The following is a 26,209-nucleotide window of genomic DNA, read 5'->3' on the forward strand; positions in this document are numbered from 1 at the left end:
ACATATGTCCTACTAGAGATGCTCCTCAAGTTACTTTGATTCTAGCTACTACGTCAAGTTTCCTTCACAAGATTGTGTCCCTTCCATTAGTGTGTAAAAATCAGTGGGGAGTGACTGGACACTTAGTGTCACAATGCCTTGGTGATTCTTTAGACTTCAGGAATTGTATTAAAGTGGATAAAGGTGAAAAGGTTATTTGAAAATTTAGCTATTGCTGAAGTAGCTTAGCATAGTTCTGTTTGCAAATTTGGGGTTGCTTTAAGGAAATCTGTAGAAGATGAAGGACTTTAAAAGCAATGGTCACACATTTTATATATTTGTGGATGTTTGTGTATTCCAAATGGGCAATTCCTGGTTACTCTTGAGAAACATGTGCTCTGTAGCATCAAAGCTCCCTGTGGCTCAGGGCATGGCTGGACAGGTGCTGCTGTGTCTGAGGACCATGGTGGAGTCTTCTCCTGCCCATGGAGTGATGTGCACTCTTCACAGAGCCAAGGCACAGCAGCCCTGTGTGACTCGATGTGTGTGTATTCATCCTCTGTGGTGGCTGACTGTAAATGCCCGTGTCTGAAGGACCTCTGGGAGAGGGTGGAGCGAGTTAGGGCTGTCAGAGCAGATCCTTCCAGCTGTGGCTCAGCCATGAGCAGGGAGTCCTGAAGGAGAGCGCAGGGATGCTGGACCACCAGCTGGACTTGTTCTCCTTGTGGAGTCCCCGTGCCCGATGGCTAGAGCTGTATTAAATGAATAGGGCTAATCTATGAGCTTCTGCTTTTGACTGAAAGATGAAAGGCCTTGTATCTGGATTTGTGACTTTCTCTGTGATCTCCCCACGAGTTATTTCATCTCTCCATCTTGGTCTCTTGATATGTAAAACAGATGTGTTCAACCCTGGCATCTTCCATGCAGGACTGTTTGAAGAGCCAACGTAATCACTTTAAAGTACTTGGATCACATTGTTGCAAACTGCTGTGTTCTCATTAATTCTTCAAAACCTCCCTCTGCCCTTTTTTGGAGGTAGGAAAATGGCAAAGGTTTTATTTAAGGGACTGTCAGACGTTTTGCCTATTTTGCTTATTTTTAGACTCATGGATGCTGAACTGCAGAAGTTTGTTGTGATCTCTGATAAGGAACAACGTGGTTGAAGTTTTGGCAAGTCATAGATTAATTATGATATTCTGAGAAGTGTCTTAACTCATGGAGTAACTTCTTTTTTCTCTACCTGCCATGCCAATCCTCATTAAAAAAAAAAAAACAAACCCAAACTATTTTTGCAGGAAGTAGAATCAATCATACTAAGGCAAGGAAGTGGGAAATCTGAGACTGTACCAGAAAGGATTTTCAGGTGAAATGCAACTCATTTCTTGCATCACTGGGAGACAACTTACAGCAGCAGGTAGTACTGTGTTAAATCCCATACATAGTTTGAGCAACATGATACAAGTTAATGTGTGGCTTCAGTTTCCTGCATTAGGGTAGACTTTGACTTTGGAGATGATTTGTTAAACTGTATAATTTGTAAAAGTTGCCAGATTTCTGTATCTTCTGCTTTGAAATGTTAGGTCAGTCTGGCAAAATACTCTTTTATAGCACTAATGAGTTCAAAGCAGTAATTAATTTTTCTGTGGGATATTTTTACCTTCAAGCTGAAAAAGTAATGGGTATTTGAGTAAATTGGCAAGAAAACTGTTCAGAGATTACTTTGGAAATTACTTGTCTCAGTTGCTTTTTGGAACTAGGCCAAAATGCTAAAATAGTGCTCATGGCCATATTGTTGGCTTCATTCATTTTCATTCTCCCAGTGCTAGTGTTTGATCTCTGTGATCACATTTACCATCACAGATGGAAGTAAGAGAGCTCAAGTTTGCATCATAGGAAGGTCTCTGAGATTTTTCAGAAGATTACAATTGTCTTAATTGTAATACTTGACAAATGCTTCTGCAGTGCCTCCTGGTTAAAAGGCCAGTTATCTGACTTTAGTAATGGTTTGTTTACCAAGGAAAAAAAAGGAACTGAAATGTCAGAATAAGGATTACTTCATGCCAGTAGTAGAAAAATAAAAGCAACCCTGAAAAAGATCTGGTTGTGTTACTTGTGTTCTCTTGAAATCTTTTTTATTTTTTTGAAATTAGCAAAACTAAGGTTTTTGTCAGCAATTTCATGCCCAAGATAAAACAATGTTTAAGCCTTTGTGAAGGTTGATTTTGAATAAAACCATTTTTAAAAATTAAAGTTACTTGATTCTAGGTCTCTGATACTCTTACTGGATCTCAAAAGTATGTTTGCAGCAAGAAGCCTATAAGTCAGCTCTTGTAAATACTAGACTGAACTTCAACTTTATTGATATGATTCAGGAAAAAAGAATTCTAATGAAACAGTTCTGAGTATTGAACTGCTTAATGGTGTTGTTAAAATCTTCTTGTATGCAGAGAAAACCAAACCAGCTTATCCTTCTGTTTGTTTCAACATTACACAAGCACTATGTAAAGGATTAACCAAAAAAATTGTCTAAAACATTTCCAGTAAAAGTTGCTAACAAAGAACTCCTTTATTTTTTTCTGCCTTGAAGAGTCCTAGAATGTATCTTCCCTCTTTCTCCAGAGAAATAATAATGCACTTGAGATGGTTTTATGGGTCAAGCATTCATGTAACTGTCTATGATTTGACAAGATTGCACAAAGAAGAAGTGGAATGAAATCAGGATTTACCAGGGAGGATTTCTGAGCAATGAATCAGTGCTTTTTTGGCTAGTGGACTGAAGTAATTTAATTGGAGCAATCTACATTTTTTGTGCTAGTTGACTGAACTAATTAAGTTGATTCAGTTCTGATACCTGTGTTGTCATCTTCTTCCAGTTTCTTTCCTTAAATTTTTGGAAGGAACCAGCCTCTATACTGGTGTCCCCATGCTCCCTGGTGGCATCCCTTGCTGGAATGCTTTTCTGAGGATTTCGTTTGTTGCTTGGTGGGCTACAAATGCTGCAGACAGAACAGGTTCATGTTCCGACTATAACTTTCTGCAGATTTGCTGTGTCTTCTCCCCTTTAATTCCATTCTAAACCAATGAGTAGGTGTCTGATCCTGATACAGTTGTATAGCAGTATGTCTCTAGGAAGATTTAATGGGAGAAATTTGAAAGATCCATCTTTCTTAATGGATTTAATCCTAGGGTTCATGCCCTGAAATGGTAACAAAACTCGTGTTCTGGTCTGAAGTCTTTTGGCATGCCTTCTCCACTGGCGACACATGGGTTTGTTTGCTTTTTCTTCAAAGCTGCTTCTTGTTAGGTCCTCTGGGCTATTTTGTTAAATAGGCCACGGCTGGTGGCATTGGAGAGAGATTTACTGAGAACCTGCTGTGCAGGGGCTGTTGTGCCAGTGAAGGGAAATCATGCTATTGCTCGCTGTTGGTGGGACCCTGCAATGAATGTGATGTTCTCTGCTCCCCTCTTTACTTGGGGGTATGTTCTTCCTCCTGTGTTCAATACCTCACTGTAATTGTCTGTATCCAAGATGTGTATTAGTATGTTTTTTTTAGTTAGGATGATCTCATCACTAATGAGTATTTGATGCCTTTGTAATGCTCCTAATATACACATAGAACAGCTGGAAGAGACGTTTTAAACAACCATCTTTGTAATATCCTGAATGATCTCAAAGAACGTTTAAATGCAACGGTGCAGTAACATTGGAAGCTTTAAAGATAAACATTTCTTTTTCGTACAATGGCTGAACAGTGGGTAGTGGGTGACATATGGGGTCTCTCTGCATTTATGATGAATGAAAACTGCAGTAAACTGTCCAAGGGGACTAACTGAACTGTTAATGGTTAATATTAAGTATAATTTAAAAGCTGGTAGATTAGAGTACACTTCTGTGCTATATTTCTGAATATATTCAATTAGTTACTGTAGCCTTGTTATCCAGAGAAAAGGATTGTTTGTCCTCAACAAGAACTTGGTTCTTTTCCAGCCAAACTTGTGGCACTGGTGGTAGGGCTGTCAGTAGTGGGACTGTCGAACTGCTCTGCCTGCGTTCTCTCTGAGCGTGAGTCAGGTCTGTGCTGTCCTTGGGGGAGGGAGTGGGGGTGTTTGTTATTCAGTTGTTTGTATCCAATTAGAAAATGTTGATACCGTGCTTCAGTTGGTAAGTAGGGGGCGGTGGCTTTTCTAAAGCAGGATACACTCAGGCTTATGCTTCACCAAGTAACTTGCCTTGCAGTGTAATGTTAAGACTGCCTCTGCATTGTAGGGACAGTAAATTACCACAGATCTCATGAGGTATTAGTGAAAGAATAGGTGTTAACTTCCATTCCATTCAATGAATTTAAACCACTGGTCCACTAATAGGAAAAACAAGTTTCAGCCTGGCTCCTGTGTGCTCACATGAGAGCTTTTGAAGTCCTAGAAGTGGCTGGTTTTCTCTGAACCGTCATGATTGCTAGAGCAAATAAGGGACCCTTGAAAGTGAGTGGCAAGGGTAGTGGAGCCTCCCATTTTTGCAGCAGCTCATGTTTGTTCTAGAGGAAAATGAATTTCCTCTTACAGAAGTAGAATATCGAAGTATTGTTCAAGTATTTTGAGCAAGCTGATCTATGGTTCACCTGGTGGCACAGTCAGACATAACCACAAAGTAAAACATAGCCTGTCAGAATTGGAACGTATGGCAACAAAACGATTTGATTTACTGGCATAGCTATACATCCTTACCCAAAAGTACATGAAAAAGCTGACAGAAGCACTTTTTTTTGTTCTTATAACTTATGTAATTCTACCCATAACAAGGGTTTGCCAGCTAGTTTCCTACAGGGATATGCAATACCTTACAAAAAGGAAATGTGCCACAGTACAGTGCAATGTGAAACTTTTATACTTTTCCTGTGAAAACTGTTCAATAAATGAGGGGCAACAGTCTTTCTCTGGACTGTGAGCTGGAACCCTTCACAGTCAGTGTGTTATACTACAGTGTAAGCAAATGCAAGCCTGAAACATTTGAGCTTGTTAAACTCTACCCAACCATATAGTTTAGCTGGGCCCTGTGTTAGTTTCTTTGCTTGGTTTTTTGTGTGTATTAAGATGCCACTTGTTTAATATCTAAGTTTTTTCAGTCCCTAGCTCTTGTTTTTTTCCCCAAAATCAAAACCTGATTATTATCTCCTAATCACAAATATGTTGAAATGGGTTGCTTAAATGGTATTCTACAAAAATAATAGTAGTAATTAAAAAAAAAAAAGGAGGGGGTTATGTAAGATGCATAGCAGTGGCCTCTTTCAGGCTGTTATAAATTCCAGCAAACCAGATGAATTGCCACAACCAAGTGCTGACTCAATGATAGCTTTTATGCGTACTTTGAATATTTAGCAGGAAGAGAGATTACTCATTCCCCCACCTTTCTGGGGGACTGTTTGAAAGCTTGCAAAGCGTGTATGAGGCCCCTCAGACTGCTGACTGCACTGCAAAGTTATTTTGCATCTAGTAAGTTCCAGGATATTGTGACTGTTTTCTGAATAACACTATCCTTTACTGATTGTACTTGAAAACAAATAGTGCTGTTGTAAGTGTTACCAAGTCACTTTGAAAGTCTCACTGAAAGGTTTCTCAATGCTTACCCCATATATAGGGCTGGGCTGTTGGTTGTTCTTTCTGTTGGAAGCAAAAAGCCATCCTGCTCACTGAGGTATCTGCTTCCAGTTAAGTCAGGGGACAAGCAAGCTTCTGTGATCTTGCACTTTTACATTTAGTTAGTGTTTAGTGGTTAGTTTTTACAGAATCTACCTGCATATTTTTCCTGAAGTCTTGTTTGTTTGCTTGTTGAAGAAGGAGCAACAGGAGTTTTCATGTACTGGAAAAGACAAGGAATTGTCCTCCATCACCGGCAGTTGGTTCCATGTGTTCCCTGTTGTCTGTAGTGTCAAGGGGGTTCATGCTTCCTTCATGCAAGCCCTTAAATGGGAGTTGAACCCTTGCCATACAGAAAGATGGATTTCTACATTTGTGGGGTCTCTGAAAGGGAAGTACTTCAGATGTGCGTGTGAACATTTTATATTTTTGTGAAACCTGAATCAGCTTTGAGGTTCCCTGAGACTTTTTTCCATGCAGCAATGATACTAAGATACATGTCTTATAGAGGCTATGTTAGCATTGGGCACAAATGACTTATTTCCTGAGTTAAAACTCCTTTCCCCAACTTCCCTTAAAAAAAAAAAAAAAGTTAATAAAAGATTATTTGAGGAGAAGAGCCATTGTGATTTCATATGGAGGCCATCTCAGTTCTCCTTTTATATCTGCTGCTTGCCTGGGAGTATATGCTGTACTCATGTCCAGAGCTTGAATTGTTTTCAGCTTCTTATTAGTTTTGAAAATGCGTTCAGCAGTTAACTGCCAACGTGTGTGCGCCTTCTGGTTACTGCTAACAAGCAGCTGGGCAGTACATTAAGAAAATATGGAATCGGTTAACTCTTGTAGAACCACATCTCTGTTTCTTCAGTTGCCCTTGTAGAACTATATGGGGAGAAATCCTGTAGGATAACACATGGGGCATGTGCTTAATAAGGGAAGAAATGAGCAAAAGGAAGTCAAGGAGAAGAAAATCTTTTGGTGTTTTGGCAGGGAAGAAGGGCTGTAGTGAGCGAAGTGCGAGTTGTTGCCTAGATAGAAAGAAGATGAGTGAGTGGTGGCATTTAGTAAGAAACTCCTTAAAGAGAACTTTACCTCACGCGGAACGGAAAGAGATACATTAGTGAGTGATTCATTTCAGAGCTCTGATGTTGCAGATGGCCTTTTGAGAGACATCTCCTAAGTGAGCAATTTTACTTTTTCATCGAGAATGATTTTGTTTTGGCATGGGGTTTGTTTTATTGCTGGTGGGCAGAAAAGAACCCCCAAGGATGTTAGTTAGTAAGTATTTTATTTTACAGGTGAATATTTATCCCTTTATGTTACTGTAACAGTTTTGAAAAATCTCATTTCTGGATTGATTCTGTGAAAATTTACATTTTAAATGATCGAACTGACGCCTGTCTGCTGATGAGCCTTTTTCTTTTCAGTGAGGACGAGGCACAAGTATAGGATATATACGGCCAAATCTTTTTACATGTGGCTGCCATCTGCGTGAGCTAAATTACTCCCTATGAATCAGGCGTACAATATGCAAGCTCTCTGCTCTGTATAAAGATCTGCTCCCAGCTTGTTTAGAGTCATCCTTTCTCACTCTCCATTTAGTCCTTTCTCTGGCAAATCTCCCATGGACTTCATCTGGATTCTTGCCTGATTAAGGACTAAGAGCTTGACCCTGTGAGGTAATAAAACCTCAACATCCCTGCAAGAACCTACAGATTTCAATGGGAGTTGAAGGCAGCATGTGCTGCTAAAGTCTTTAGCATGTATTCTGGGTTTAAGGTAATGATTCCAGGACTTGGCTGTGTTACAGTATACATACTGGCCCTAACCTGATTAAGCTGTGAGTATATTACCATGATTTCAATCCTCTGTGGAAAGGGAAACACATAGTCTCTCTGTGGATTTTGTGGCTTATTTAGAATGAATTTTCATTTTCTGCATCTGCATATTGAGATGTTTCTCACCAGAAAATTTCAGTTTATTGGTACTCATACTTTTTTAGGAGCTGTTTTCCTAAAAACAGGGATCCAAGAGCAGATTGCTTTGGGAAGTGGAGGCCATGAAATTTTAAGAACTAGAAAGGGTCGTAACTTTTATTGCACACAGCCTTCCAAAATGATTCACCATTTCCTTAAAAGATTCCAGTATCTCCAAGTTTTGGTTAAAAACAAAGAAACACAAAGAAACAAAGAAAGCTAATTATCACATCCAGGAAGAAAACACATTACTGAATTAGACCATATAATGAGATAATGAGCCCAGTTGGATAGTGACCTTCAGCTCTTTGTATGGGTAATGCCCTTTAGACTTTCTTTAATAGAGTGGACTACCCAAACCCAAGGTTTAAAAAGAAAAAAAAAAATCCCACAGAACCTTACAGTTTAGGAGGGGCAAAGAAATATTGAAATACTCACATAGCCCCCAAATTAGATTTTAATTAAAAACTGGGTAAGTATAAAATGCATTTTAACTTGCAAATAATTTCTGACATAACAAAAACCTGTTCTTTAATGTTGTATTACTGCTTATAGGTTTGTTTTGGAATGCTATTGCACCTAGGTACAAGAAGGGGCCTGAAACTCAATTTTAGGTTGAAAGAATAACCCCTAAAAGACAAAAGTTTCTTGATTTGAGCGCTACAGCATAGCTATAGGATGCCTACAAAGAAAGTAATTTTTTATTGAAAAGCTCACCACAAGCACAGGTAGTATTTAATTAAAGCAATATTTTTCTGAAACAAAATATATTTGTCACCTAAAAATATAGGTAGCTTTCTGGTGGTAATGCTCTGTCTTTCAAGACCAGCACTTCTGTTTTTATAAACTGTTTTGGTGCATATGCTTCTTTTTTTCCTGTGCCTGTAATTGGCTCCATACAAGGTTCACAGGGCTGGGTGTCACTGTGCTTGCACACTTGGTAGTATCTGGTCAAAGGGGTTAACACTTGTGTGTTTACAAGCCTGATGTGTTTTATCTTCCTACTACATGGACTTCTGCTGTGATGACCTAGTGACATGTGGTGTTTATACAGATAGGAACAGCCAAGCTTGGCTGCTTTGTGAGTCAAGCAGAACGGATTGTGAAGGCCCACGTGATGCAGCCCCAAAGAGGTTATAATGAAAAAAAGATATGAAACAAAGACTAGTAAAAGTGTTCTTGTACACCCTGATGCATATTCATGATAGTGGTCTGAACCAGTAAGTTTGTGGTCACTTTTCTTGTAGAGACTGAAGGAAGTAAGATGGGGTTTGACTGAGAAAAGAAATGGTAGCTGTGAAAAGAAAGAGTAGAAGGCAAAGGCTGTGAAGGAAAGGAAGGAAATAGTGTGATTTCTGTTATCCAGTCTGTGTTGTACAGTTCACGGTTATCACAGATACATGGGGGAGGGCAGGAAGGAGGAGGCAAAAGGACCTCCTCCCCACCTGAAAATGCCTTTGGCTGGCTTCAGCTGGGGAAGTCTCCCAGCCTGTGTGGAAAGGACTGGTAGGATGCAGTGCCTGGAAGAGAGCACCCTCAGCCAGTTCACTGATGGTACCGAGCTGTGCGGTGTGGCTGACACGCTGGAGGGAAGGGATGCCGTCCAGAGGGACACCGACAGGCTGGAGACATCAGCAAGTCCAGAGGAGGCCACGTAGTTGTTAAAGGGACTAGAACACCTTCCTTATAAAGCAAAGGTGAGGAAGTTTGGGCTGTACAGCCTGGAGAAGAGAAGGTTGCATGAAGGCCTGAGAGTATCTGAAGGGGGCCTACAAGAGATCCAGAGAGGGACTCTTCATTCAGGAAGTGTAGTGACAGAACAAGGAGTAGTGGGTTCAAACTGAAAGAGGAGCAGTTTAGGTTAGATATATGGAAGAAATTCTTTTCTGTGAGGGTGGTGTGAGATACTGGAACAGGTTGCCCAGGGAAGTTGTGGATGCCCTATCTCTGGCAGTGTTGAAGCCTGGTTGGATGGGGCTTTGAGCAACCTGGGGTTGTGGGAGATGTCTCTGCCTATGGCAGGGCCATCGGAGATAGATGATCTTTAAGGTCCCTTCCAACGTAAACCATTCTATCATTCTGTGGTTCCAAGGGGAGGGAACATGTGTCCATTTTCCTGGCAATTGATCCAAAATAATCTTTCCAGTCCCAATTTTCCTTAAAAAATTCTGAGATTTTAATTCCATTTAGGTTCGTGTCTGTTATTTCCCATGTATGGCTTTTACTGTGTTTCAGGGCTTGAACTGCTGAGTTCAGAGGAGTGGAAGATCAGGCAGGGCATGGGGCATATGCTATACTGTGGCACTCTGGCCAGGTGTATGATTACGTAGTCCCACCATCAGTTTCTCCTCCATTAAGTGTGTTTTGCAATATGTCTTTTTTGTTTTTTTTTTAAAGGAAGAGGTGAATAAACTTTAAGTCGTGTTTTTCATGTAAAATGTTCAAGGAGAACCTGCTGTGTTAGGTAAACAGGGTTAATTTGAAGTCTCATTTAAAAAACACCAAATTATTTGCCTAAGGACAAGCTCGCATTTTCAGCTGCTAAATTTCTTTTGCCCTATAAATTAGTGGTAATAATGTTAACAGGTTATAAAAGGGAGAAATACAGCAGTGGAGCCATGTTTGTGCAAACCATCTATCTCAAGTGCTAAGCTGCACTTTAAATGATTGTTATGCGTTTAGGAAACTGGCGCCAAGCATTTCAAAAGTCTCAGATCCTCAACTTCTTGAAAATACTCTGAAAAAATGTTTGTCTAGGTTTATGCACCTGGAATTTCTGGTTTAAGTAATCTTACTTTGAGATAACTTCACTGTGATGATGGCAACACTGAGCTGTGGTGGAATGGCCTGTGGTCTAGTGGAAGGTGGGTTGGTTGTTTTTCACATGTAAATATTAGAGTAACAAGTGAGTTTAATATGTAACATCACACTTTGAAAACAGATTCTGTTAAGAGTGTGGTGTAAGCACTGAGCTTGTTAAAAGGTATTGTTTTTGCTGCTTCTTGTCAGCCTTTTTGTGTAGATGTTCAAAATAGAGATTTCTGAGGCCACTTGATCTCTGTGCTTGTATTCCACTCATCCTGTTGAGTCAGTCTTATTGAGAGGGCAAAGTTCAATTTCTTCCAGTATGGGGAGGAAAAAACAAAGATGATTTCTGCTTTTCCTAGCTATAAGCCAAAAGCAGTTGACTTGCAGAGAAGATCTCTTTATTTACTTGTCTCTTTATTTATTTACTATTTTACTTGTCTGAACATTTACAGTTTTATAGAAGTAGCAGCAGAAGATGAGAAAAAATGTGCACTTGATGTGGACAGATATTATGCCCAGCAAACAAACCTCTGGACAGTACTGATGAGAAGATGTTTATTTTTATTTATTTATTAAGCCTTTCAATGGTTAAAAACCATAGATATATCTGTTCATGATTAGATGGTTTCAGAGTTGGTCTGAATCAGAGGTGCTTTTTCTCCTGTAGAAAGCTTTCTCCTTCTTTGAGGCAACAACCTGTGTATCAAGTCATCATGCACAATAAAACCCAATCATGGCAAGGGATTTGGATTATTTTCTTGGTCACTCAGATTCTGGGCTGATGATTCCCAGCTCTGTGTAAGACGGATGTGATTGATTACGTGTCTGTACTGGAGAGGCTGGTGTCTTTAAGACAGGTACCTGCCCAGGTGGTCATTTTGGCATGACCCCAACAGTCAGTTAGGTGGAATAGATGCTGACATTGAAATATATGCAGGAACAATACCTGCAGATCCCACTTTTATCTACTTTTGAACACTTGGGCTTTCATCTGTATTTAATATTCAATCTCTGTAAGTGTAGAAGGCCTCTTGACTTAGTCCGCTCTTTTGCACCATGTCTTCTCTTTCTGCCTGGAATCTTCTGGACAGAATAACAGGAGTTTGGTTGTTTGTTCAGGACTTTCTGGGATCTATGAGCTTGGTTAAAGCTGCTGGTACTGATATTGGATAGTTTACACGTGTTTGGAAGTCCAGGACAAATGTCCATGCACTGCATAGATGCAGGTGTTACATTGCTGTGTTAGAATGACCATACTGCTGCTTTTGAAGGAAAGGATTGGACATTTCAGATCATAATTTTCAGGTTTTTAGTGGTTTGGGTTTTAATATTGACCTACATATTTGTAAATTTCTCCCTGGACATACTGTGATAATTTAGCAAATCACCCTGTTTCATTAGCTATGTAGGTGAGGCTGTGTGTGGTGTGGCAAATTATTTTAGGTCTTCAGATAGAATAGTGATCTTGCAAGGTGAATGCACAGAGAAGTTGTCTGCAGCAGTTTTCAAATCTGTAGCATCCTGTATACATACATCTTGTCCCATAAAAAGATTCTATAGCAGTAACCTGAGATGATGAAAATGTGTAAACCAGACAGGATTTACCCAGGATCTGTTTAATCAGAACAGTAAATAAAACTTCTTGATCCTCATTTTTAGGTTAAAAAAAAAAAATAGCATTTCTACCCTCACCCTTTTACCCCACCCTGAAAGCTAGAGGTAAGTCTAACTTGGACTGAGAGCTAAGCTGGTAAAAGAATTGTATGGCTCCTTCAGTCTCCTTGAAAAATTATTCTGTCTGAATAAAAAGCTTTATGTAAATTCAACAATAATAAATAACTTTATGGTATCTGAAGGACTGTGCCATGAGGTCCTAAATATGTAAATGAATTGAAGTGACAGTGTATGCATTTAATAAATTATTAAACCAGTTCAGACTTCTCCCACATCAGGTCTAATACTGCTACATCTAAGGTGATTCTTCACAGTGCAGCTGTAAATGCAGTTTCCAGGAGTTTACCACAGGAAGGGGAGTGCAGAAGTGCAATGTAGTTACCACTTATAAAGGCGGTAGCTCCAGTCTTATATTTCATATGATGTGTTAAGAGTGGGCTTACAGGAACACTGCTTAGGAAAGCAATTTTAAGAGACCATGTGTCATGACTGCAATGTCTGTCATTGTAAATGGTGAGTATAGTAGTGCTGAGGAAATGAAATGAAATTCCTTCAGGAAAAGTTTTTATGTCAAAAAACAACAGTCTCTTGCATGCTTTTCAAAAGCAAAACAAATACCTTTATATTACTAACGTGTGGTTGATCTCACTTCCACTGAATGTTTTGCCAACATCTAGATGAAATAGCTATGGAGAACGTGTGTGTACATATATTTACAAACACACATGGACATACATAGAACTTAGTGAGGTATTTCATTAAGCCTTTTTGGTAATCAGAGCACTTGTTAAACTGTGACTATTCGTGTTCTCCACCATGGAAATAATTATTCAAAGTGAAAGTGCATGAGGAGCTTTTGAAAATAAAAAATGGTAGTTTGTCTCACTGTTGTGCTTATCATGGACTAGAAGGAAACTGCATTTCAGCATATTTTCTAAAATCAACAGTATCTCCTTCTAGGAAGGTCTTTTCACATTGTCAGTGAGGTTTCACAAGCAAGCATAAGCAAGTCTGAAGGCTCCCTGCTGCCCATAGTAGGGACAGGGGTGCAGTTTATTCCAGTGCCCTTGGTGACAGTCAGCATAGGTACTCCCCAAACCTTCCTTCCTGCTCTCCAATGCACCAAAGGCCAACAGAAACCTGCTTAGTCTCTTTATTGCTGGGTTACTTTCCTGTCATGTTAGTGAGTTCAGTCAGCTCCTGGGGAAGGCAGGTTTGGTCAGCATCAAAATAGGCATAAGGTAGCTGGAAAGTGTTGGTGGGAAGGAGGAGAGAGGTGGAGAGAATGAGTCCTAGGTTGGCTGTGGTTAGATGTTGGGTGATTCATCCCGTCTCATAAACCTGCAGGGTTAGGTTTTATTGTTTTTTCATTACCTGTAGAAATAGCTGTGTAGGTATAGGTCTGTCAAACCTGCCATCCCACAGACTTGTTCACTGGGGTCCATCTCCCTCTGGATGATGTGGCACCCTGTGTACGTGAAGCTGAGAGCTGTGCCCCGGGTGCCAGGCACAGCATTTGTCACCTGCCAAACAGCCACTGGGGACTGGGGGACTGTCCGGCAGCTGGGCTGGTGCTTCTGAGAACTTTCAAATCATATGCAGGCATTAAGTCACAGTGCCCACAACTGCCTTGGCTTGGGGCATTCTTCAGCACTGGGGCCAACCTGCTGTTTCCTTGTCTTCTTTAGGCACAGAACCTTGAAAAATTTTGAGCACAGAGTCTTTCTTAGTTAAAACCAAACCAGATAAATATTCAGAAGTCTGAAGAGAAAACCTGTAGCAGGGCATATTCCAGGGTTGATTTCCTTGCTGATTCTACAGCAAAGGGCGAGAAGCAATTGGTAACTGAGTGGGGGCTGGGGTACAGTACAGTAGTTTTTGGCTTTTTTTAGTTTATTTTTTAAGTATCTCTTTTTGTATTTTTCAAGACAAGACTGAAGCTTTTTAGTGTTTTGCAGAGGGAAGCTTTGTCTTGCTTAAGCACTTGATAAGGATCAGTTTTCAAGGTTTGTTCAGTGAGACATTTAGTGATAGTGAACTCATCCTTAAAGGGTCAGTTACAGGAATTCAGCCTTCAATTGAACTTGTAATCTTGTTATTTTTAATTAGGAAAAAGCTGGTATGCTTTCAGTTATGGAGCCATCTTTCCCCCAGTTTTTCTCCTTCCCTTTGGCTTTTGCTGCTTCTGAGATCCCCCCTGCATTTGATAGGACTGAGGCAAGCAGTTGCCAACTGCTGGAGCTGAAAGCCTGAGTAACAAAGCTACATTTCTTTATTTTAAGAAGGGTCCTGTCCACTGATGAGGATTTTCAAACCTTTTGCAGCTGAGGAGCTGGGAAAGGCAGCCCCAGCATGTCCTGGTGTGGCTGGCAGCGTGCAGATCCCGTGGTTCAATGCCGCTGCTCTCATTCTGACTCTGCGTCCAGCAGCGGTGTTTATCAGATCTCCCTGACACACAGCACTGAGCAGATGTTCCCTTTTTTAGTATGGAGTGATGTTTCTGACATGCAAGCTGAGACTGGGGGGGGGGGGGGGGGGGGGGAAGGCTTGTAAAGTTTCATGCTTGAGTGAAGCACCTATATGTCAGTTTCTGACAGGCAGAACTAAGGGGAGGGAATACCAAACCCCAAACCAAAAAGTGCTCTCCAGCTGCTTTTCACTGAGTGCCTGGTGTTGGAAGCAGAATCCACAAGCTTCAGTACTGCCCAAGGATTAGAGGCAGTGACTGCTAGCCTGTTCTTCTGATGGGCTACTCACAAATGGCAAGGCTCCCATGCAGCCCTGGGCCCAGTGACAAAGTCAAAGCAGATGATGATTGCAGGAAGTTGCTGTTGAGTTGACAGCTGTACCATCTGGTACTCTGCATTTCTGTGGCTGTCAAAAAGATATTTTTGAAAGGAAATCCCCTCTCTCTAACTCTCCAGATGTGCATGCATCCATATGCACCAGCATCCAGAATTCATTGTTCCCTTTCTGAAGACCAAAATACAACTTGCTGATAATTGAATTGACAGATAAAGGCAAGACATCTTATTGAAAGAAGAGCCATGTGTATGCAGGTGTAGGGAATGCTGAGTGCTGATGAAGCTTAGGGGACTAGGTAGGAATGTTTGAATGGAATAATAGGGGTTGGGTAAGAAAGAAAACCAACTATGGAGAAGGAAAGGAGTTCATAGAGGTGATTAAAAAAAAAAAAGGTGCAAACAGAGCTCCTGTAAGTTCAGTGTGTCTATGTATGTGAAGAAAAGGAAGCAGCTTGGGCCAGGTAAAAGAAATTAAATAAAAGGAAAACTTCGGCTACGCTTTCACTTTGAAGCTTGGATAACCTATCAAAAATAATGCTAATGTTATGAATTAAAGGAAAATCTGTTAGTGGTTTGTAGAATTGTGTAATACTGTAATTGTTTAGGAATGTTTGTAAAGTGTCTAATAGATTCAGTAAAAGCAATTGGAAAATTTTCTAAATTGCAAGAGTAGCTATCAACTCTGATTGGGATGCCCCCTGAAGCAGTAAACATGAGGCACCTCTAAATCTGTCCTGATCTCATTGAGGTTGTCCTCATTAGTCACCAGATAAGATATAAACTCTTTTCACCGTGTGGTAGTGCCCCTTGGACAACCAATATAACACAGTGTATTTTTGGGCAAAAGATGGCTGCATATGTAGTTCCAAATGAGAGTCAGTAGGGATTAAGCATGTGACAGCTACTTGCAATTCTGAAAAACTGCCATGGGATATTTTTAATAAATATGATTCAGAAAGGGTGAAAAAAACCCAAACAAACAACAAAATCCACCTATGCCAAAAATCTTACTGCTGCCCCCATACAGAAAGTATGCTTTCTATAATCTTACTATTACTGTGTATTTTGGTACCTTTATCTATACTATTGATACTGCCTGACATGGAATTCCAACACTTCCTGTGTTGGTTTGAAAATAATTAGAACTTGTATCAGCACTTTCAAGAATGCACATGAGTATACAAAGAAGTGAAGAATATATTTCCAATTGAAATAGGTAACATTTTGCTTAGAGAGACTCAGGAGGCTTGTTTCCTTGGATAAGCATAGATTAGTGAAGTTTACATGTGTGTTTTTGTGCATGCTCTTTGATGAATTCTTGTATGGCTGATTGTGAAAGTAAGTACGGTTCTCTGTCTTTGCCTCCTGAAACTGATTTTATGAAGTCTGGAATTTCCTTCTCTGCCATCTTTAATTTACCCAATTTCAGGAATACAGTAAAAGCAGTAGTGTGGGTAGGATGGTTTGATGAGTTTCAATACTGATTTATTTAAAATACAATGGTTTTGAAACCTGTTTGAGTTATTTTTGCTCTAAGTAGGCATTAAATTTTTATACAGGTTTTTTTTTTTTCTTCCTTTTGGCCCCAATACAGAGCTCTCGTGTAAACCAAGCAGAATGCTTCCTGTAGTTTTCTGATAAAAAGTGCACTTCCATTCATTGTTTCCATTCAACTTCCTATCTTTCTATAGTAAAGAGGGGTGAATCTGAGACAATTTATGGGCTATCTCTAGGGAAAATAGACTTTTACAACATGATGTTTAATTGTTGTTGGAATAATGAACAAGGAATTTTAGAAATAGTTTGTGTTTATTCATTTCTTCCTCATTGTACAATCACTGTGCTGAAGACAACTTCATCCATTAAGAGTAATGAAAATTGAGTGCTACATTTGCTTCTTCCATTAAGGCTGTTAAGGCACGATGTTTCATTGCGTTTTAGGTACTGCTTGTTATCTGAAATAATTTTGTATCTTTTACAATCTTGATCAAAGTTCATGATGCAAGTTAGCCGTTTCTGAAATACAGTCATGCCTGGGGGCAGGGAAGCCCTCAGTCTGACTAACACTAACCACTGTTTAAAAAAGAAGGAGTGCTTCATGGGACATAGGATTAATGCAAGAGAATCACCTGCATTTGATTTTTAGACTAAGTGCTTGAAACTTTGGGTTTTTTTCTAGTACTTGAGGATAACAAAGGGAAAAAGTCAACAACCCTCTTTGAAACATTGGTGGACCACTTTGTTTTCAGTTCTTTGGCATGGAAAACAGAAATTGTGCTTTCTGGATGTGTTTAAATGAAAGTCAATGCATTCATGCTCTCATGTTTGCAACATGCAAACATGTTCTGTTTATAGGGATTAAAAAGATGCTCTTATATTAGTGGAAATGTTTTCCAAATACTTGCTTGGGAGAAGGAATGGGAAGAGAGAGTAAGAGCATGTGTGGATGAGTTTGCACATTCAGGCATGGAAAAATACTAGAGAAGAGTTCCTGTGCGCAGTGTTTTGCTGCAAACCTCAAGAGAAGGTAGGGCTCTGACAGTACTTCTGGTCAGAAAGAAGTACAGCAGAGGTTACATAAAATGTAGCTCTGTGGTAGAGTACATCTGCTTTTGAAAGACTTCTTTGTTTTCCAGGTGCAGATGTTTGTTTTCTAAGATTATGCCTCATGGGTAGTAATGCCTTAAGACTGTGCTCAGCGGATGTTAAACCAAACAGGTTTTTCATTCATTGCCTTTTCTGTTTAATTAGCTTAATATGTGTATAAACAAGACACCTGGGGTTTCTTTTGTTAAACAAGATACTTACTGATTGACATTGCCTAGTTTTGCCTTGCTTGCTTAGGTATTGAAATAGAATTTTGCTGTGTAATGAATAAATATGACTTTATAATTTGCAATTTTTCATGAAATGGATAGCTTAGGTTTAATTAATAATTTCTGAGTAGCAGTACCTTGCTACAGCAGTTGAATTTTGTTTGATAGTTAAGCTTTCCAATTAAACTTGCATCAGTTTAATGTCCTGATAAGGACAAAAGATCAATAGACGCTTATTTTTCAAAAAGTGGAAGAAGGAATTTCTCCTTTAAAAATGTAATTTAAATTTTTCCTACATGGAAAAAACTGTGAGGTCCGTGCAGGTAACGCTTGAAATTAGATCATCTCTACTAAACAGCGATAAACCTTGTGCTTTTACCAGTGGCTGGGAGCCATGGGAGTGGATGTTTTGCAACACATCCACCAGAGAGGCATAAAAAATTATTTTACTTAGAAGGAGAAGCCAGCATCAGGAGTTGTACCAAGCATAACAGCAACCTAGAAAGGCAATGGGGCATGCCATCTGAATGATTCCCAGTGGGCAGGCAGATGATATTAGATAGACTTTACTATGTATAAGAGAAATGTCTAGAAAAACTGCAGAAAACAGAGGATCAAAAGACATGGCAGATTAAGTGTAATCTACTGTGTTGAAATGTCTGAATAGTTTGGTCCATACATGGAATAAGTCTGGGCAGAGTTGATAATAGTGGAATGGGAATTAATTGGGGGATAGTATTTGGGGATAGACAGCCCATGGAGCAAGGGTCTAATTGCATATAGCAGTAACACCAGATGTCAGTGTAAAGGTGAAGAATGTAGGTTAATGCGTAGTTCCAGAGAATTTTTTTCTTCCTTGAAGAAAGGGGAAGGGTGCAGGGATGGTGTCATGGAGCTCCTGGAGGTTAGTGAGCTCAGAGCGCTGGAATAGGAAGCCTCTGCTGAGTTTTTGCAATAGCACATGTTTTTAGTTAGTACAGCTTGTATGTTTTAACTCCTTCTACAACAAATCTTGCCACCTGTACTGGATATTTCTTGAGGATATATTTTTTTCTCTTCTCAGTAAAGTTTTATAGCTCGTTCAATTCAAATAGGTGTCTGTGGAGTCTGGTATCTTGGGTGTTTTGGTTGGTTGGATTGGTTTGTTTTTTCAAAACAGGCAAAACTAGTCCATGTTCATGAATCTTCTCCCTGCAATTTTAAACCTCTCACCCTTGCCCCAATGCTAATTCAGTCAAAAGTAGCTCCACCATGAAAAACATGTGCTAGATGTGACAGTAAAAGAACTCCCTGAAAATTAAGGATCTGAAGGGAAATGTGTAGATTTATACAAATGTAAAAAACAGTAATCTGCTTTAGTCTTCCTCCTGGCCAGTAAGAAGGTCTGATATTCTCTGCCCTGCATCTTTCTTATGCCAGTCACACTTACTCAGAGAGGAAAATCGTGTAATCCAGGAGTAGTCTTGGAGAGCCCATCCACTTGTGGTTGCTGATCATCATGGAGGTGCTTCTTCTTTTCATGAGCAGAAACACTGTGGTTTCCTCTATGCCGCTGCCTCTCAACACAAAGCCGTGTAATATTTCCTACCACCTGATCTTGTCTTTTTCATCTCTCAAGGCTGCTTGCCAGAATTAACTGGTCCTGAGCAGAGATGTCTTGCTTGAGTGCTTGCTTAGGAGTGTGAAGCTGTTTTTTTTCATAGACATCTGTACTAAAAGCTGCTCTTCATATTAATAGTGGAGGTTGTCCATTATTCTCTACATTCAAATTATTAGGAATTTGGCTTTCCAGGTGGTCATTTGTGAAGGGGTATGCAGGAAGGAATTTAGTTTTTACTGTTAGAGAGCCACTCATATTGAATAAGTAGTAGTGACTTATATTTTCTCTGGGAGGGATAGGTATCACTTCTCTCTGTAAATTCTTATTTGCCTCAACTGTTGAGTATATTTTTTGGTAAAAATGCTTCCCTCAGTGAGAAACTCTTTATGAGAAGAAGGTTGTGTAGGTGGTAACAATTGCTCCATGTAGAACAGTGGCCCTTCGCCCATGCACTTGTATCTTTAGAAATGAGTGGTGAAGGTCATGGGAAGAAGTTATTGCTGAGTCTTGCTCAAGTGCTCTGAGAAGCTTTTTAGTTCAAGAGAAAATGGCTTTCCCTCCCTGTTGTTGGTCAAAAGCATGTTTGTTTCAGCCATCATTGTCACTAAGAGATATAAGAAAATGCCCTTAAATTAACCTTCTCTGAAAGAACTTTTGTGGAAGTCTGTCATTTGGGCATACTGAAATCTCTGCTTTAGTTAGCCTCCTCCACATCTTAATGTGCCTTTCAGCATAAAGTGATGAATTCTAGCAGGATCCGCAGTAATTTATATTACTTTGTACCTGACAGCATAGAGATCCCTTGTGTTCCTCAATAGTCTGGATTCTGATTTTTTTGTTTTTACATATAATGACGAGATTAGTGTCATTCTCTCATTCAAAAAACAATTAGAATAAATCTGTCCTTCTTCTGAGAAGTGTTCAATCCTATTGGTGTGGGTTGTACCCTCTGCTATGGCATATGGGAACCATGCTAATGTGCTGTGGAACCCCCAGCACAGATTCATGCAATTTGCGGGAGCTGCTCGTGCTTTTCAGCTGACAACACTGCAGAAATCACCATGGAAATACAACAGAAAGTACATTACCCTTTACTATTTGAATAAAATCAATCACAGTTATGAGTTGGTCTTGGGCTGTTGTGTTATCCCCCTTAGTGTCTTACTCCCATTTCTGCTACCTTCTTACAGCAGAGCACATGTTACTCATTAGTAGCATGGATGATATGGGAAACAAGAATGTTGAAGTTGTATTGAATATGTTCCAGATGGACACAACTACACAGTATCAAACAAGGTTGGGTCTGCACTGATTTCCTTTAAAACATTAATTGGAAGTGAAAAATAATTCAATACTCAACAATTCTCTCGAATTCTGAATTCTCAAAACATTTGCTATCGTAAAATATATACCTATTAATTGTTTCTTATAAAACTGCCTAACCTGCTTTCCATCCTCTAAAGGCATTAAGCAACTAAAATTTGATTGTGGTAGGAGCCAGGATTTCCTAACAAGATTAAGTGGTTACATGCTCCAAAGTTAAACAAAAGCCCAAGGATGGCTGTGTGTGTGCACTTAGATTCTCAGCAGAGAAGGCATTAAAAGCTTGTGACATCACTAGGATGGATAAACTGAAGATATCTTTGACCCTTTAAGTTTGAGGGGGATGGAGACACAGGAGAATATCTGTACATGTTTAGAGCTGATAAGGCAATCTTGATGTGTTAATTGGATGTTGAAAAGAATGGATTTTGGCAAGATGTTGGTATTGCTGATGCGGGTGAGGTTGGCAGAAACAGGATGTGAGGCTGGAGTGGGAAACTGGCAAAGCCTCATCCTGGGGTTTGTGGGGGGCAGAGCAGCACGACAGTAAAGCTCAGGTAGGATGAAGCTGTGGTTTCATGTTGGCTTTCAAATATGAGTAGGTGGTGTGATAGACAATCAGATAACAATAAGGTGATAAACAATCAGATTAGCAGCGTCCTAGGGTGGACTTTGTGTTTGGTTTTTTTTCAGAGTGGTAAATATGCCTTTTTTTAGGGTTTAAACTACATAGAGAAAGTAACTGGCTTTCTAGTCAGAGAAAAGTGGCAGGCAGGCAGGAAGATAAAGAGAAAGGATCTGTGAGGGAGCCAAAAGCTGCTAATTTGGATAGAGGAGAGCTCTCGCAGCTCCCACTGGAGTAACAGTACCTTGTAGCAGCATCCACCTTTCTTTGACTGGGGCAGATCTGCAGGTGCAGTAGGAAGGGCTAGAAAGAAATGCAGTTAATGAATGTTGAGGAAATAACTCCATCATTGCAGCGGTGCACATGGTGTAAGAATAGACTAAAGTACAGCATAAATGCAGACAAGGTGGCAGAAGGAGCTGCCTTGTGCCATGTACAGGCTGAGCATTCAGTGGACTTTGTGACCTAGGAATAAGTTTTCCTTTCACTTGGCACTACGTCCAGGTGTGCCAGTGTATGCTGGGCATGGCACTACACCCAGATCAGTGGTTGGGCAGATAAGCCAATATCAACGCACGAGGATTGAGGTTTGATATTGCCAGCATGTGTAAGAGGAATGGTGATCATGGGAGTCTTGAGTTGCTGGGAAAGGCAATATGGGCCCAGGACATAGCTACACAGGCACCTATGTGAACCTTGGCAAAAATGAGACAGCTGGAGTAACCTCTCGGTTATTTACCCCCCAGCATGCCTTGTACATGGGCAGTCTCACAGCACGTGTGGGCTCATTGCAGTGGAACATCCTCTGATACTCTGGTCGTCAGTTCAGATTTCCAGGGCTGTACCCCTTTACAAGGCTGGTCTGAAAGCAGTTCTATCAAATGCAGTAGTTCCCCCAAAGCATTGGTTTCTTAGACTGAGCAGCTCAGAGCAGCTCTGTGTACCCCTTCCCTCCAAACAGAGTTGACAGAGGAGCATGCCCCAGGCTGGCAGGGCGTGCGGGCAGGCGCTGTGCAGCTGCACTGCTGGAAGAGTGGACCTACACCAGTAAGCCGTGCTCAGGACTGGTGCAGCACGTGGGCTCGCTGCCAGCAGGGTGACAGGATTTCTGCCAGAGATCTGGCCCCTGTCCAGCCAGGGTGGAGTGCAGGCAGAGCAGGCATGCCTCATTCTGCCCGTCGCTGTGCAGATAAGCTCAGCTGTGCACAGTTAGCCAGGATCTGAACCTCTGCTCCCTCTGGGACTGTTTGCATCTTGCATGTTGAGCAGAAAAGAGGGATTTCTTAATGTGCATGTGAGGTGCCAGCAAAGGAGGCAGTTACAGCCTGAACAAAACAGTCACAATCATCTTCCCCTTGTAGGATGTGAGGGGAAAATCCACATGTCTTCTACTCTAATGTGGTAAATTTGTTGAGAGTAAATACCAGATGGAGGCTGGAGGGGAGGATTGGTAGATGTACTGCATGGGAATAGGTGTTCACAAGGAAATCACAAGGGAGGTATTAGGTCTTTCTCCTGAACCTTTGCTAAGTAAAGTGCATGTTTTTGTCAGCAACTTCATTTCTGGTTTTGTTCAGTCTTGCATCTTGTTCTTTGTGAGTGAGTGTGTGTTATGACTGAAACATCTTAACCATCAACTCCATTCTGGCCTACAAGAAACGATTCAATGAACAAGTGCTTCTTTCCTTCCTAGCCTGAGAAATGTTTGTGGAGTTTAGAAAAGTTTTTTGTGCAGGTTGTATAACATGGTGTGCTGTAGGACTTACACATCAGTGGCCGGGCTAATTGGTTAGTAGGTTCTCTGATCTGCTCTTGTACATCAGGAAAATGTGGCCTCTCTACTGATTGTTGTTATTGTTACAAATTCTAAATATTTCTTCAACCGGAACAAAGGGCAACTTTTTAATGGATGGTTTTTTTTTTTAAAGTGAGTATCATTTCTTGGACTGGTCCCATTTTGTATGTGTGTTCTTTAAAAGGAGTCAAATAAACCCCAGAAAACCTCAAGTCCTCCAAGCTGGTGGTCAGTGCTACTGCCAAGCTTCTCGTTTATAGAGAAGAAAGTTTGTTTATGCTCTGTACCCCAAGCACAGGCATGCGTAATTTATGCCTTGAGCATTGCCTTTACAAATATCCCTGCTCTGTGGGAGCTCATAGGATATGCACTATGCACTGGTGGGTTTCAGGAACGGCCCTTTTGTGGCCCAAGGCACTGCAGAAATCTCCCTGTGCTCAAGGGCTTTTCTTTTTCCAGATAGTCTGGTTTAAGCCAGACTCGGACTTGTAAATAAATGGCCAACTGCAAACTGTATTTTGAAAGAACCATGGTTTTAACCAGCAAAGTCTAGGTCAGTGCTAATATAATTAAACATACGTGTACACCAGTGTCAAATGAGCTCTAGTGCTACAATAGCTGGCTTTAGACTTGACAAAACCAGATAGAGCTCTGCCATTTAATCAGTTGAAGATTTTCTTTATTTTGAACTTCTTTCAAAGGAAGCATTTTACTACAATTGCAGACATGCACGATCTGGAAAGAAACTATTCTTCTAGCTTGTATTTCTCTTTTATGCCTGGCAGCCTCTGAACTGACTGATTCATGTGAGTGTAATTCTTACCTGAGTGACTTTGGTGCAAATTAGGGGTTAAATCAATTACGTTCTCCTATGACCTTCTGAATCAAAAACATACATGCATCTGTTACTGTCAGGGGTGGGCTTTAGCTGTTTTGGAAAAGCAGGGCTGCTTTTCCTAAATATTTGTCTTGATTTAGTTTCCTGAGATATAGTTTAAATGTAAACTGCCCCGTATGCTTCAGCTTTTGTGCTATCTTGCTCTATCACATCACACGGTCTCACGTACTATATAAGAGTATGGCACTGCATCATGCTGTGGTGATTATTTGAAAGGGCGTACACTCTGTTTTGGACTAGATAACTGTTATCAGTGTAGATAATTGCTGTCAGACACAAAATAGACTCAGTAAACAAACATTTCATTTTATCATGTGACAGATGCCTGCTGTTTTGTACAATGTATTTGAATGATGTTCACTATAAATCAGCACTGCTTCAAAAGCAACAAATCCAACTCGCCCAAATCCTTCCTGATGTAATTACCTTTATAGTAGATGTTAACTTTTTGTTGTTATTTATACATGATTGCATTTTCAGTGTTTGCAGATAACAGTGTTTGACATAAATAATTCGCATCTAAGACAAACCAATTCCCCTGCTACCACTGTGGTGGTGGGTTTTTTGGTTGTCTGTTTTTTTGAGGGGTTTTTTGGGGTGTTTTTGTTTGGTTCTTTGGTTTTTGTTCTTTTGTTTTGCCTTTTTTACTTTTTTTTATATTTTTTTGTTTTCCTCCCTGGTAAAGAAAAGACTACCTTCAATTTTGGAATTCATACTTGAAAATTTAGACTTTCAGAGAGAAACAAACCAATGAGTTAGCATATTCAAGAGAACTTAGAAGGGCAATGGGAATAAATGTCTTAATTTTGTGGAGAATGAACATGAGGCTTCTGCTTTTGTTCCCGTGGATTTTCTGAACAAAAGGATGATCATTATTTGACAAGTATAAATGATGTATTGTTTTTTTTTCCTCCAAATGATGTGTATCTGTGTCTTTCTCTGCAGGTCCTGTGCCTCAGAGGGAATGTGTCTTATTGCCTGTTAACAATTCACACCCAGTCCATGCCTTATTGGAAAGCTTTACAGTCTTATCTGGCTGTGCAAGCCGGGGCACAACGAGCCTGCCACAAGAGGTGCATGTCCTCAATCTCAGAAACCCCAAGGAGGGTCTTGGCCATCATGAAAGAGAGGTAAAGGGGAAATTACTTTCTGTCCAGATCCCTGGTGATAAGTATATCTGCAAATGGGGTTATTATACGTTAATTTGCTGCATAAAGATATTTCTGAATTGTCACCAAAGTACCACAAAAAACCATGTGCAATTTGCATGGAGACTGTCCACCTATGCTTTGCATGTCATATGATTAAACTGCTTCCATACCTAGCCACCCACTTCATTATCTTTCACAACCCCCAAGTATACTTAAAAAAGGTGGGGGGCGGGCAAAGGAAATAAGAAACAGATTTAGATCTCCAACAGGCCTTTGCAGAATTGGCTGTCTTCAAAAGCAGATCGTTTACCTAAATGTGTTGTAAATTAACATGAATACCTTTGGATCCCTGCCATGACCACTATAAACAAACACTGAAGTTCAGATTCTTTTACCAGTGTAGTACAGCCCTAATGTTTCACTGAGGGGGGACTGCTGAACAGAAAAGCAAGCAGTGCTGACTATGGTAGTCCAATTACTTATTTATGTGTGCTGCACTCGGAGGGACTGGCAAGAACTTTAGCTGTTCTGAAAGCCACAGCAGAATAAAATTTTTGATGTCAAATTGTGCCATAGTGTTGTTTACTCTCAAAACACATCAAAACAGAGTGCCAAAGTGCAAAGAAAACGTTGCATGCCCTGACAGCTGAGCTTTTTAGTTCATGTTCTTACAGTATTACACACAAATCCTTAGTACTGTGTCCTGTGAGAGCAACATGTGTGTACACAATTAGAGAATTTGTGATGAGAGAACAAAGAGGATGATCCAACAGGGAGAAGCTTAGAAAAAGAGGATTGTTGCAGTGAACCGTGTACTGCAGCAGAGGATCTAAATCTGTGCTGAAAGAACTTCCAAGTGAAGTCTTTTATAGTGATTAAAATAAAGGCAGATTCTCTTGGCCAGAATCAGTCTTTCCACTGACTTCAGTATCAGCCTTGTTGGATTTGTGATGGCTTCAGCTCAATGTGTATTGTATGCATCCATGAAACTTCAGCTGTTGTGTTCATTTTCAGTATATATACAGTCTTAAATATCTAGTATATGATAAGAAAAATTATTTACATTTTTTTTCAGTAGATATCTTACTGGCTTCCATTAATCAAAATTGTCAGGTCTTTTACTGTC

At 40.2% G+C, this 26,209-nt stretch overlaps 1 protein-coding gene across 3 annotated transcripts in view; it reads left to right on the plus strand.

Annotated features, from left to right (window-relative positions):
- TGFBR3 (transforming growth factor beta receptor 3) overlaps nucleotides 1-26,209 on the plus strand; it is a 116,224-nt gene that overhangs the window by 21,055 nt on the left and 68,960 nt on the right. For all 3 annotated transcript variants that reach the window (XM_032117543.1, XM_032117542.1, XM_032117544.1), the window contains exon 3: nucleotides 24,878-25,062. In XM_032117543.1, coding sequence (XP_031973434.1) covers nucleotides 24,878-25,062 — 185 coding nt within the window. The remainder of the gene's footprint in view (nucleotides 1-24,877; nucleotides 25,063-26,209) is intronic.

This window comes from Corvus moneduloides, chromosome 9 (genome assembly GCF_009650955.1).
Source record: "Corvus moneduloides isolate bCorMon1 chromosome 9, bCorMon1.pri, whole genome shotgun sequence".
NCBI lineage: Eukaryota > Metazoa > Chordata > Aves > Passeriformes > Corvidae > Corvus > Corvus moneduloides.